Raw genomic sequence first — 15,253 nt, forward strand, 5'->3', positions numbered from 1 at the left:
TAAAAAGTGGATCACATATTATCTGATTTTTTCATCCTGGCATATGTCAATGATTAACTCCAACATTGGTTAATTTGCATTATTATTTTTGGCACTAGGTCAAATGTTCAAAAATACTAGCATCTGTCACCAAGCGTGCCAAAAAGGCACAGCTATAAATCAGACTATTAAATACTATATATTGATTTATTTTTCTGCTCTAATTTGATTTTATTTTGGTGAATCCAGTTTAGCCCTAATCATACAGATCAAATGGAAGAAATAGTGCATTTTAGGCACACTTGGCAGACAGATGCTAGTCTTGTAATTTTCTTTTGTTAACAATGTGCACATTTTAGTTGGTCCCCAGAATTTTAAAGATCATGCAAAAATGAACAACTTTTGAATTCTAACCTTATTTAAATTGTGAAAAATAATATGAAGTTTTTTAACAGGAAGTGCAAAGTGTGCCTAAAAGGTGCACCCAGATACCGGAGGGTTAAGAAGTAGCCCATGTTTTGAGGTTTTGTTTTCTACATGTCTATCCTGTAGACAGGGCTTCATACTCACTTCTCAAAAAAAAACAAAAAAAACAAAAAAAAAACGTTGTGTTTCAAGGTACTCAATACACAGCATTCAGTACTCATTCAGTACTCATTCAGTACTCATTCAGTACTCGCAAAGTATCTAATTCTCTGGCAGCTTCAGCTCAGATCTTTATCTTATAGTTTATTACAGACATCCAATACTTATTTTTGTAAATTATTTTTTCTTCTATGGCAGACTATTTTAGTTCTTTGAAAATAATTTCTCTCAGTGTTAACAGTATTCATAATAATACTAAAAGAAAATCAATCTTTATGTTTTGCAGATGAAAAAATGCTGATCTAATTTTCTTACAGGAGACTCACTCAGTTGATAATGATGTTAAATTTTGGAAAGTTCAATGTGGTGATAGAGGTTGTTTTAGCCATTTCTCCCAATAGTCAGCAGGTGTCGCCATCCTCCTTCATAAATTCAATGGTGACATAATTGACTCTCTCATGTCAAATGAGGGCAGATGGATAATCTTAATACTTAAACTGAATAACTCCTATTTTATAGTTTGTAACTTACATAGCCATGATAACCCAGCAGAAGCCAAAATTATGTTTACAACAGCTTTGTGACAAAATAGCTGCCTTTAAAAACAAGTACAAGGAAGTGCACCTGTGGTGATTTTAATGACACTCGCAATGATCTCATAGATTGAATTTTGGCAAGAACAACCCAAAACCTAAGATTTAAGGATACAACCTTTATTTCTAACCACTCTCAGTTGTAGATATCTGGTGTTTCTTAAATCCTGACAAAAAGAATTTACTTAGAGCAATACAAACAGATCTTTGCAATCAAGAATTGATTTATGGCATATATATCTCTCTCTCTAGCACACAGTTTATTACAGAAACCTCTCATGAGTTTCCCCCCTTTCAGATCATAATTTGATTACTATTCATCTGGTTGGAACTAAGCAAAATAAAAATAACTTTCATGGTTACTGGAAATTAAATATGATATCTAATTAAAGATGAAATGTTTTGTAAGTTAGTCAGCACAACTGCAAAGAAGATTTTTACTAACAATGATTTGAGTCAAACTCAAAAATGGGAATACTTTAACCCTTTCATGCATACTGGTCACTACAGTGGACAGCTACTCTACAGCTGTTCTCTTGTATTTTCATGGATTTTGTTGTTCTTTTCTTTTCTTTTCTGTTTTTTTTTTTTTTTTTTAAGTTTTAAGACACTACATATCTTTTCTGACATGAATTGATAAAATGATGTAGATCTCTCCTGAGCATAAACCCCCAGAATCACAAGCCCTCCCCATAGTTTTCACACAAGTTATCAGTAAATACATATTTCTGTGCATCAAAAATTAAACATGTGGTGTCCAGCTGAATGTATATTTTTGCAACTTCATGAAAAATAGGTTCATAAGATTTTTTTTTTCTTTTTTTAATGTATTTTAATTTTTTTTTTTTTTAATTTTTTTAAATTTTATGTTATTTTATTTTTTAATTTATTTTTCTGAAGAAAATTTTCAATCGCATTGTTGTTTTTATGCCTAAAGAGGAATAAAAACACTCAGGAAAAAATTTGGATTAAGGTTCTCATAATTCGTGCATGAAAGGGTTAAATTGTAAATTAGACACTTAGCAATACAACAAAGCAAAGAAATTAAAAAAAATAACTTGGCTAAAGAAATCAGCATCATGAATAATCTTAATACCTTACTTTTGAAATCTTCCCTATCAAAGGAAGAACAAATTAAAATGAAAAAATTAAACAGCCTATATATTGACTCAGCTAAAGGTGCTTTCATAAGATCTAGGGGCAAAATGGCTGGAGCAAGGAGAGAAAAACACTAGTTAGTTAATTTCTTTAGAGAAACAAAACTGTAAAAGAAATAATATAGTATCTCTTAAAATTAACGACAGTATAACCAGCAATCCTTCAGAGATCCCAAAATATGTCAGCTCCTTTTACAGTAATATTCACACATCTAATTTTCAAACCAATGATTGCGAGAAATTTATCAGTTCAATTAAAATATCCACCCCCTCTATTTCAGCAATTTAAATAAAAGTATGAGAGACCCATTACAAAACTTGATCATCTTAGATACAATTACATCTATGAAAAAAGGGAAGTCACCAGGCATTGATGGGATTCCTGTTGAATTTATCTCCATTTCTGGAACATCATTGAAAACCCGTTAATGCAATTATTTGTGTTTGAATAAAAAAGAAATATCAGCAACTATGAAGCTCATAATATTCATCAGTCTGAACAATAATCCATTGGAATTATTCTGTGACCTCTTAAGGAAATGATTTTATAATGGTTCAATATTTAGAAAATTATTTGATCGATATTGATTATTTTAAGAATTTGCCTGTAAATTATTAATAATATTGACAGTACATTTTCTTAAAAATGTATCAGACTCATAGTACTCATCAGTCTGAACAATAATCCATTGGAATTATTCTGTGACTTCTTAAGGAAATGATTTTATAAGGGTTCAGTGTTATTTGTCGCTGGGAGGAAATTGTTTCTGTTGCAGTAGTGATGAAAACAACAACAAACAATAATAACAATGTGAGACACTAGATTATACTCACATAAAAATAGGCAGTGCAATAAAAACAGGTACTTAAAACAAATGTAAACTAATCCTAATGTTACCTGTGCTGTATGTAGTAGGTTAAAAATGCTACATGTATATTTTTTTAATTGAAACAGACTCCCCTCGATTTTTTTGTTAAATATTTAAACTAATATAACTCAAATTACAGTTTTGACATCAGGTCAATACTATAATATATCAATAGATGGCGCTGTAATGCCACTGTGGATCCACTTGGGCAGAGGTGTCAAACTCATTTGAGTTCAGGGGCCAAATACAGACTAATATGTTATAAAGTGGGCCGGACCAGTAAAATAATATAAATAATAGGATAAGAACTGATAAATAATGTCGACACCAAAGTTTTCTCTATGTTTTTGAGTGAAAAAAGTCAAATTCTGTAATAAAAATGTTTACATCTACAAACTCTACTTGAACATAACATGAACAAATATGAACAACCCAAAAATTCTAAAGAAAAATAAGTGCAATTTTAGCAATATTGCACTTTAGTTTATCATTTATACATATGTATCATAACTTACAGATCACACTGGATCTACATTCTACATACTATTCTACAAACGTCTCTTAAGACATTTCAGGTTATTGAAATTTTTTGTAAAAGGCTAGTCTGTAAATGTAAACATTTTTGTGTAATTTTACCTTTTTTACACTAAAACAAAGACAGAAATTGGTGGTTTTCTTTAATAATAGGTTATTATGATAGTGTTTTGCTGGTCTGACTCACTTTAGATTGAACTGACCTAAAATGATTTTAACACCATTGATTGTTAATTTCTTCAGTGTAATTTTTGCATTGCACAAATTCATCCCAGGGGCCAGATTGGACCCTTTGGGGGGCTGGTTTTGGCCCCCAGGCCGCATGTTTGACACCTGTGCACTAGGGAGTCACAGCTCAGTATTAAATGAGCAATGACTGGAACAAGACACTAATTTCGGTCCTGTCTCTTATTAATCCACAGTCCATACACTCTTATTTTATCAGATACACAGTGAACCCTTGCTGCTGGTCCAGATTTCCCCTAGGTCTGGTGCCGGTAACAACTGGGGGCTCATCCGGGATTAAGGAGCGTCACTGCCTGGTGAAGTGAGAGCTGAGACCACATGAGCCGGTGTCCAAAGCTTCAGGGAAGGCTGCAGTCCTGTGCATCGTCCAGAGAGCAGAGGTCGCCTGCACAACGACATCATGGCCACTGTTAGCCCATGGCAGGTGCTAGTCTACAAGGTCCAGAGGAGACTTTCTGATTGGAGTGCCAGTAGGGATAAGTAAGTAAGGAGTAAGTAGGTACATTTTATTTATAGAGCATTTTTCACAGACAGAGTCACAAAGTGCTTTATCAAATCAAAATCAAATCAAATTTACAGAAACCCAACAGGATCCTCCAGGAGCAAACACTAGTGATGGTGACAGTGGCGAGGAAAAACTTCCTTTAACAGCAGAAACCTGGAGCAGACCCAGACTCCTGGAGGATGGACGTCTGCTTTGACCAGTTGGGGTTAAAGAGCGAGAGTAAAGGAGGAGAAAAGAGAGAGTGATAGAGATATAGAGAGACTGGGGGAGAGGGGGGAGGTAGGGGGAGACACATGGAGTACATGTAACACTGTAAAGTAGCAACTTTACACTGCGAAAAATAAATAAAACAGTGCAAGTAGAATACAATTAGAATGCCCGTAAAACACAATAAAGTACCATTAAGACAGTTTAAAATATGATGAATACATAATGTGTAATCAGTTTGTGGTGGCCCTGAGTCAGGATGTAACAATTACTGGTATAATGATGAACTGCGGAAAAATTGCTGACGGTTAGTATAACTGTTTAAATTCTAATTATCATGATAACCATGTTTGATTATCGCACTTTTCTGGAGAAAAAGCCTATGTAAAGATCTGCTTTTATGTCAAATATTTGAGTATAGTTTTAATTTATTACAATTTTAATTGTCTATACCTAATATTTGGAACCAATACTCACTTTTAAAGTCTTTGAAAAAGCCTCTGCGTGTTATTTATGTAATAAATTATATACATTTTTCTGATCGGATTTTATATTTTTTGAGTATTTTTTGTCTTTTTGTGTTGATATAGTCAGTGAAAAAATAATAGGCAGTTGATTATTTGTTGATTATAAGTTGATATTTGACTACATCAGAAGTGAGAAGCTGGCAGCCTGGGAGGATGGGGGTATGGCCCAGCTTCTTCTTCTGGATGATGGACATGGGAGGGGTTGGAGCTGTCCAGATGGTATCTCTCAAGATGGGAGGTTCTTCAACCATTCAACAGGGGTGCTTCACTCCACCTCATGGGAACCACAACCCACCTGCCAGATCTCCAGCTTCACCCACTCTGGACGTTCCTTCACATCTGTTGCACACAAGCAGAGACATCGCCACCAGTTTCGCTACCAGTTTCACCGATGGGGACAAGACACTAACGTTCAGTCCTGTCTCTTATTAATCCACAGTCCACATACTCTTTATTTTATCGGCTACACAGTGCATCCTTGCTTGTAGAACCTTTGCTGCTGGTCCAGATTTTCTCTAGGTCTGGTGCCGGCAACATGTACATAGTTGATTATGCAGATGACTGAGGGGATGAAGGAGAAGTTCTGTTTGTTTTTGCTGAAGTTTGTCTGAGTCAGGAACTTAAATTCAGAGTGCAGAGGGTGAGCGCTGTCAGACATCATGGATTTGTCCTTCTTTCACCACAATGATGTTCTGCTGGGATGGACAAACACTGGAAACGTCCACCTTCTTCCATCTGTCCTCTGTCTTCAACAAATGACGCTCTTCTGTTTCATGTTCAGCATCTTTACACAAATGGATGTGTGTCTGAAACTGGTTTGGTCTTTGTGTTTTTCAGGTTCATCAGGAGATATTGTCCTGACTCAGACTCCCAAAGCTCAGTCTGTTGTTCCAGGAAACACTGTTTCCATCAGATGTAAATCCAGTACAGGCATTGGTACATATCTTCACTGGTACCTTCAAAAAGAAGCAGAATCTCCAAAACTTCTTATTTATTACTCTACAAGTCTTCAGTCTGGTATTTCCAGTCGTTTCAGTGGAAGTGGATCTGGAACTGATTTCACTCTGACCATCACTGATGTTCAGGCTGAAGATGCAGGAGTTTATTACTGTCACCAGGGGGGTTACAGCTTCCCATTCACACAGTGAAAAACCGTCGTACAAAAACCTCCTTCAGACTGAACACAAACTGAACTGACTGATACAGTTCAATGAACACAGTCTGGACAACGACAGATCAGACTATTTATATGGTTTTGGGCTCACATTCAACTCACACTAACACCAAGATTTCAAACACATTTTTCTTCATATTGTTGTGAAATCAGTTTGTTTGCAGACGACATCCTGTTATACATTATAATTCCATATTCTCCTGTGGTTTGAATAAAGTTACCAGTAATAGAACAGTTTTAGGATTCTATTATGAACCATTATGTCTTTCACCAAACTCATGTTTACATTTTAACTCCATTAATGGCAAAAAAATTAAAAAGTTCACTTCAGACATTCAAGAAGAAATATATTTATACAATCCCATCCTTCACTCTTACTATGAAAAACTACATGTAAATTTGGTCGAAAAAACTTTAAAAATGCTACTTCTTTTCAGTAATAAAGATTTTCTAACACTAAACTAAATGTTTTCATTACTACTGACAGGTGTCAGCTTAGTTCTTGGACCAAAATAATTAGCTTTATGCTGATGATGTTTAATTATTTCTTACACAAAAACAATATACTTCCAATTAATCTGTAATGAAACTCATAAGTCAAAGACATTAGATGGAGTTTATCATTTACTGACTGAATTTGGTGCCTCTAACACTGCAACTCTATCATGATAATTAATGCATCTTAACTGAAGAAAAAAAAACTCTACAAAAAAGTTATAAAACTGCATCACATTGAACAGTTCACCTCTTTGTTCTTCTGATAGATGTAGATATTATTAATATTATATAATATATACTGTAAATACAGACTGTGGGTTGGATCAAATAGAATTCCTCTTTTCTACATGTGTTCATTGTTCAGCCTGAAGGTTTTCTGGTTTTGTGGTGATAATTTTCAAAGCAGTTTGTACCAGATTGATTGGATTTTAATGTTACAGCAGGATTATCAAATCACACTGACACTATAATTATACTTTTGTATCTTAAAACACGAAAGTTCATCTAGTTTTGAGGTTCATGAAGCAGAATTCCCATATGTCTATTTACTAATAATATTAAAGACCTTAAATTACTATGTACTACTCAGTGTGTCGTTTTCCCCTCGGAGCTCAGTAACCATGGCAACGGTCAAGCATCACTGCTGAACTGTGACAACAGACAGGTTTCAGGACCAAAGATACAAAGATGAAAATAGTCACTAAAACTCAACATTACGTCATTAACATAAAATACTGATGTTTGATGAATATAAATATTAATCGCTGCAAAACAGTTTAATAATCAAACAGTTGTAGAAGTTTGTAAATCAGACCCATTAATGCAACATTTAGATGAAATCAGTATTAACATCAGAGGATTTTCACTCCTCATACTCAGTTTGTGGAACAGGTTGTGTTACTGATAGAGAACATTTGTTCACTGAATAAAAATACTCATTAAAAAACCATTAAATTTCACAACTTCAGCCATTACAATAAGTAACATGTACAGACTAAATGTTGAGGTTAAATGTTGATTGTATCTGATAAAGAATGAACATCAGTCTGTGAGCAGACACTGAACCTTCAAATACCTGAAATATTAACAAACTACAAACATCTGAAAGATATTTACCCACCATGTGGAACTACAATATAAACAATTCCTCAATAAAATATTTCATTTTTTAAACATTACATTTAAACATATGTCAAATGAATCTTTCTGAACCTGTACAGCGTTGAACTGATTATGATGTAAAATCAACTCCCACATATTCCCAATCAATACTCAAATAAAGTGATTGATCCATTGAGGTGATGGATGATTAGTGTTAATCCAGGTCCCTGTTGGAGTGAGTCCTGATTTCCATACAGTGACTTTGCATCAGCAGCACCATGCTCCAGTGCTCTGGGAGAGTTTATAGTCCTGACACTGGAACTGTGGATGACTGACAGCTGTCCTTCATCACAACACAACACACACAAATCCTCCTCATCAAAAGCATGACTTTGGTCTCCGTCCTCATCTGGACTCTCCTCTGCTGCTGCTTCACAGGTAAAGTCCAGACAATCCAACTCCTCTCCTCTATGAACATCCGTCCCTCTGAGATGAAGAAGACAAAACCATGACGCTGCTTTATGTTTGTGTCTCTGTATCCTCAGAGTCCAGAGGCCAGGTCACAGTGACTCAGCCTGGAGCAGTGAGCTCTGATCTGGGAGCCTCCGCCACCATCACATGTACCACCAGTCAGGATGTTTATCGCTCAGACCATTTAGCCTGGTACCAACAGAGAGATGGAGAAACTCCTAAACTTCTCATTTATCTTATCACCAGTCGAGCATCAGGGATTTCCAGTCGTTTTTCAGGCAGTGGATCAAACTCTCATTTCACTCTGACCATCAGTGATGTTCAGGCTGAAGACGCAGCAGTTTATTACTGTCAGAGTGCACATTCTATCAACAGTCAGTATGTGTTCACACAGTGAAAAACCGTCGTACAAAAACCTCCTTCAGCTGCAGAGGAACTGATCTGATCCACAGCTGCACTGAAACTAAAACACTAGATGGTAACAACACTATCCACTCCATAACTGGGATAAATCACACTATTTAACACTTTATTATTATTGTTTTTACACAGTTTTAAATCATGAGCTGAGCATCAAAAATGCCACTTTACTCATTCAATCCTTTCATAATTATTAAACTTGATTTCTTTCACTGTTTTTACTTCTATTAGTTTTTATGTCCAGGTTTTTCAACACAAAAAGTAAATATTTCCAGATTTATTAAAGATGAAAATTATATTACATTACTTTATACTGATGACAGTCTACTCTTTATTCCAGATTTATGAAATGATTGAAGTATTTGTAATTTATTTTTGGTAAATGTTATCTTTATTCTGACAAAAATATTAAACTCCAGCTATTTAAGGAAAATGAAAGTTTTCTCTTTTTCCAGCAGTCTTCGCCTGACATTTGAATGTGATTTCTTTGATTATTTTCATTTTTTTTTTTTTACTTGTCTTTATGATTGAGTTCTTCAACATAAACATTAAATATTTCTAGTGGTATTAAAGATGAAAATTATGTGACATCACTTAATGCTGATCATATTCTACTCTTATTCCAGAATCCTAAAATGTGTTTAAGGGATTTCTACTTTATTTTTTTTTAAATCTTCTGTACATTCTAAGAAAAAATACTGAAACATGATTGTGAAAGAATTATTATTAATGATCTACTCAATGTTGTCTGTTTAAAGATTAAATGTTTTGATGATTATTTATTCTTCTGTATTTACTGCGGTTGTTTTAAAGTGCTTCACAAATAAAGTTGGATTGGATTAGAATTTTTTTTTCAATGATTTTGCAGTGACCACGATGGAATACTTAATGACAAAGTATCATTATGTAATTGGAAGAATCTTTTTAGATCGGGGTGTCAAACTCATTTTCTTCCGAAGGCCACATTCAGCCCAATCTAATCTGAAGTGGGCTGGACCAGTAAAATAATAGCATGATAGCCAATAAAATAATGACAACATTCAGTTATGCCAATATTTACATTTACAGACTATCCAAACAAAATGTATGTGAATAACCTGAAAAATGAAATTCGTTAAGAAATGTAAATACAATTTTATCAATATTATGCCTTGACATATCATTTATAGGCTACATGTGCATTACAGATCAGACCAACGAAGGTACAAAACATTTAGTAACAGGCAAAATATTGTTAAAATTGCTCTGAATTTTCTATCGACATTTCAGGTAGTTCATATTTGTTCAGGTTATTCACATTTTTTTGTTAAAGGATATTTTCTTAATGGAAATATTTTCATAATTTAAAGTTTTTGGACTAAATCACAGAGGAAAAAAATGGTGTTCTCATTATTTATAGGTTATTGTGATATTATTTTTGAGTTTGATGCTGTAAGTTGTACTTTGCAAATTCATCCCACGGGCCGGATTGGAAACTTTGTTGGGCTGGTGTTGGCCCCCGGGCCGCATGTTTGACACCTGTGTATTAGATTATCCAGCACTAACAGGAGGAGAAAAATACTTTATTTAATTTGACTCTTTATTGGACAAAATCACCACAAAGTGAATAAAACACGACATAACAATGAACACAAAAACCCCAGGTTTGATGTCCAGACGTTTATTTGTGGTCAAACACTGAACCAATATTGCAGCAGTGAGAGAAGCCTGAAAATGTTTGCTGTTCAAAGTGTTGAAATGACACAAAGCCAGAGAGTTGGAGAGACAGAGTGAGCTGATGAGCAGAGTCAGAGCAGTAGGTGATCCCCAGTGAGTGGGCTCAGTACTGGGAACACTGGTGTGTCCTCAGTGTGTGTGAGAGTGCAGACTGGGAGCCCTGGGTGGCCTCACAGGTCACAGAGTTCACCTTCCTCCACTGGTCTGCAGGGAGCCTCAGGGTGCTGCTCCAGCTGTAGTGGCCGTCCTTCTGCAGCACCGCGGGGCTCCTGCTCTCCTCCCAGCTGATGCTGCTGCCGCCGTTCACCTTCCAGGACAGACTCCAGTCTGAGGGGAAGCCCTTGTTGGCCAGGCACATGAGCGTGGCCTTCCCCTGCTGCAGCTCCTCTGTGGAGGGGGGCAGCACCGTCAGGGTGGGACGGACATCACCTAGGAGACACCAATCAGCTTAGAGGACAGGGACCACACAGCTGTCAATCACACATCCCATACTTGGACACAGTGACTATGTGAGAGGGGATTTTCTCCTTGAAGGACTTGGTGTCAGATGGTTTTTCTGCTCCACCAGTCACTCACTCACACATGGTTTCACTTCCTGGAAACAAACTCAACTTGGAAATCAGCACAAACAGTCCTCATATGAGCTGAAATACAGCAAAGTGCACTGAAAGAACATGTTCAACCAAGTCTGTGCTGTGTTCTTTCAACTGTTAGAGAAAGTCACCAATGAAATCAGAATAATCTGTGTTGTCATTAACATTCATTCAAACCTATTTATATTGAAACCAACATAAAGACAACAGTGATTCAGTTCTTTTATCACTGACACAACCTGATGATAAACTGTTAAATATAAAACCAAATAACCTCTGAAAATTAGTACAAGTTTAGTCTTGGACAAAATCTGAGCTGAGTTGTAAAAATCACATATTTGTCTCATTTGTTCACAAGAAATATGACGATAAAAACAGATCAAACTCAAGGCGATAGGAAACATCTGTATTAGAAACAAAGACAGACTGTATATGATGGAAAATGTCTAATATTCATGGTTCTGTTCAATGCTGTGAACATATTTACTGTCAAACACAAACAGACACATGACAGAGTTAAGAACAAACAGCGACATAAATAACTGACGACAATCACACCTTCATGTCGATTTCAATTATCACTGTGTAAATCACTATAAATGATTCCAACATAAACTACAAACTGTAACTGACACAATGAGAAGATATTGAGACATTTTTCAATTGTGCATCTGTTTGTAGATTTAGTTGAGTTTTTTTTAATGTCACTGATATGATAAACTAATATGTTTATGGTGGAACATGACAATGAACTGATGTAAAACTTGGACTAAAGTCTGAACTCTTCTCATTTACATCAGTTTAAACATCAGTGAGACATAGATATGGAAAGAAATGTTTAGGAAAGCTGCACTGAGGACGACGACCAGGAATAAAATACAACCTACAAAGTTTTACTTATGAAAAAAACACCTTTTATCCATTTATCCTTTAATCCAAACTATCAATTATGTTACTGTCTTTACACCAACAACTACAGTAATGAGTCATTTCACATGTTTCTGTTACCAAACACCTACTGTTTAATAACATTTAAAGCTGATCTACAGTGATTATAAAAAAAGGTAAATATTCAATCTAACAGAATAAATATTGCACATAAATGATTGAAATTTGTTGAATTTTGGACTTACTTCCAACATCCAGTCTGGTTCCTCCACCGAACGTCCACCACAGTGATACAAAGTGGTTGAGTCGTCGTACAAAAACCTCTGAGTGTAAAGACACGGCTCTGTGACTCTGAAAACAACAAACTCAACAAAGTCAGTGTGAATCTGTAAAACACAGCAGCATCAGGGCAAAATGAATCACAACACAAACACAACAATCAGTACAAATATAGATTTAGTTCCACATTTATTCCATTTGTAAATGTATGTGAAATTAAGTGTGAATTGAACTGTGCAGATGAAAAAAGAACTAAAACAGACATTTACACAAGAAACATTCAGAGAAAAAAAACACTAATCTTATCCCTGACACATTCCTAATCAATCCAGTGTAAATGTATTGATCCATGTAGAGTAATCAGAATACCTGTTGGAGTGAGTCCTGATTTCCATACAGTGACTTTGCATCAGCAGCACCATGCTCCAGTGCTCTGGGAGAGTTTATAGTCCTGACACAGGAACTGTGGATGACTGACAGCTGTCCTTCATCACAACACAACACACACAAATCCTCCTCATCAAAAGCATGACTTTGGTCTCCGTCCTCATCTGGACTCTCCTCTGCTGCTGCTTCACAGGTAAAGTCCAGACAATCCAACTCCTCTCCTCTATGAACATCCGTCCCTCTGAGATGAAGAAGACAAAACCATGACGCTGCTTTATGTTTGTGTCTCTGTATCCTCAGAGTCCAGAGGCCAGGTCACAGTGACTCAGCCTGGAGCAGTGAGCTCTGATCTGGGAGCCTCCGCCACCATCACATGTACCACCAGTCAGAATGTTCGTAACTCTAACTATTTAGCCTGGTACCAACAGAGAGATGGAGAAACTCCTAAACTTCTCATTTACTATGCCACCACTCGACAATCAGGGATTTCCAGTCGTTTTTCAGGCAGTGGATCAAACTCTCATTTCACTCTGACCATCAGTGATGTTCAGGCTGAAGACGCAGCAGTTTATTACTGTCAGAGTGCACATTACATCAACAGCCTGTGGGTGTTTGCACAGTGAAAAACCGTCGTACAAAAACCTCCTTCAGACTGAACACAAACTGAACTGACGGCTGCAGCTGGAAGACACTGCACAGACTCACACAGTTCAATGAACACAGTCTGTACAACGATAGATCAGACTATTTATATGGTTTTAGGCTCACATTCAACTCACACTAACACCAAGATTTCAAACACATTTTTCTTCATATTGTCATGAAATCAGTTTGCTTGCCGACGACATCCTGTTATACATTATTATTCCATATTCTCCTCTGGTTTGAATAAAGTTACCAGTAATAGAACAGTTTTAGGATTCTTTTATAAACCAGTAGGTCTTTCACCAAATTCTTATTTACATTTTAACTCCATTAATGGCAAGAAAATTAAAACGTTCACTTCAGAAATTCAAGGCAAGGCAAGGCAAGGCAAGGCAAGGCAAGTTTATTTGTATAGCACATTTCAGCAACAAGGCAATTCAAGGTGCTTCACACAGGACATTGAAATAAAAGAAACAAAAAGAAACACGTTTAAAACATTATAAAAGAAACATATAAAAGGTGATTAAAAACAGCGAGTAAGAAAACAACACATAAAATCAAAATAAAATAAAATAAAATAAAAATAAAAACACACACGTTAAAGTAAAAGTTGCAGTGCAGAGTTTCAAAGAGAATATAAAATTTAAAAAGTCAAAAGCCTTTTAGTCAAAGGCAGCAGTGAACAGGTGAGTCTTTAACCTGGACTTAAAAGAACTCAGACTCTCAGCAAGGAGAAATATATTTATACAATCCCATCCTTCAATCTCACTATGAAAAACTACATGTAAATTTGATCCTAAAAAATCTTCTAAAATGCTGCTTCTTTTTAGTAATAAAGATTTCCTAACACTAAACTAAATGTTTTCATTATTACTGACAGGTGTCGACTTAGTTTTTGGACCAAAATAATTAGCTTTATGCTGATGATACTTAATTATTTCTTACACAAAAACAATATACTTCCAATTAATCTGTAATACAACTCATAGGTTAAAGACATTAGATGGAGTTTATCATTTACTGACTGAATTTGGTGCCTCTAACACTGCAACTCTATCATGATAATTAATGCATCTTAACTGAAGATACAGAAACTCTTCAAAAAAGTTATAAAACTGCATCACATTGAACAGTTAATTTCTTTCTTCTTCTAATGGATGTAGATATTATTATTATATCATTTATACTGTAAATACAGACTGTGGGTTGGATCAAATAGAATTCTTCTTTTCTACATACATGTTCATTGTTCAGCCTGAAGGTTTTCTGTCTTCATGGTGATAATTTTCAAAGCAGTTTGTACCAGATTGATTGGATTTTAGTGTTACAGCAGGATTATCAAATCACACTGCCACTATAATTATACTTTTGCATCTTAAAACACCAAAGTTTAACAAGTTTTGAGGTTCATGAAGCAGAATTCACATATGTCTATTTACTAATAATATTAAAGACCTTAAATTACTATGTACTACTCAGTGTGTCGTTTTCCCCTTGGAGCTCAGTAACCATGGCAACGGTCAAGCATCACTGCTGAACTGTGACAACAGACAGGTTTCAGGACCAAAGATACAAAGATGAAAATAGTCACTCAAACTCAACTTTACATCATTAATATAAAACTCTGATGTTTGATGAATATAAATATTAATCGCTGCAAAACAGTTTAATAATCAAACAGTTGTAGAAGTTTGTAAATCAGACCCAACATGTAGATGAAATCAGTATTAACATCAGAGGATTTTCACTCCTCATACTCAGTTTGTGGAACAGGTTGTGTTACTGATAGAGAACATTTGTTCACTGAATAAAAATACTCTGAGAAATATTAAATTTCACATCTTCAGTCATTACAATAAGTAACATGTACAGACTAAAT

General features: G+C 35.4%; 2 gene segments (V, D, J or C); both read left to right on the forward strand.

Moving 5' to 3' along the window:
• The first annotated feature begins 8,361 nt into the window (after positions 1-8,361).
• On the forward strand, positions 8,362-8,843 carry LOC115439482 (Ig kappa chain V region 3381-like). The segment is given in 2 exon segments: positions 8,362-8,413; positions 8,521-8,843. Coding segments are annotated over 2 exon segments (375 nt in total).
• A 4,027-nt stretch (positions 8,844-12,870) lies between these two features.
• Positions 12,871-13,352, forward strand: LOC115439580 (Ig kappa chain V region 3381-like). The segment is given in 2 exon segments: positions 12,871-12,922; positions 13,030-13,352. Coding segments are annotated over 2 exon segments (375 nt in total).
• Positions 13,353-15,253: the final 1,901 nt, after the last annotated feature.

The sequence above is a fragment of the Sphaeramia orbicularis genome, chromosome 19 (genome assembly GCF_902148855.1).
Source record: "Sphaeramia orbicularis chromosome 19, fSphaOr1.1, whole genome shotgun sequence".
NCBI classification, from domain to species: domain Eukaryota; kingdom Metazoa; phylum Chordata; class Actinopteri; order Kurtiformes; family Apogonidae; genus Sphaeramia; species Sphaeramia orbicularis.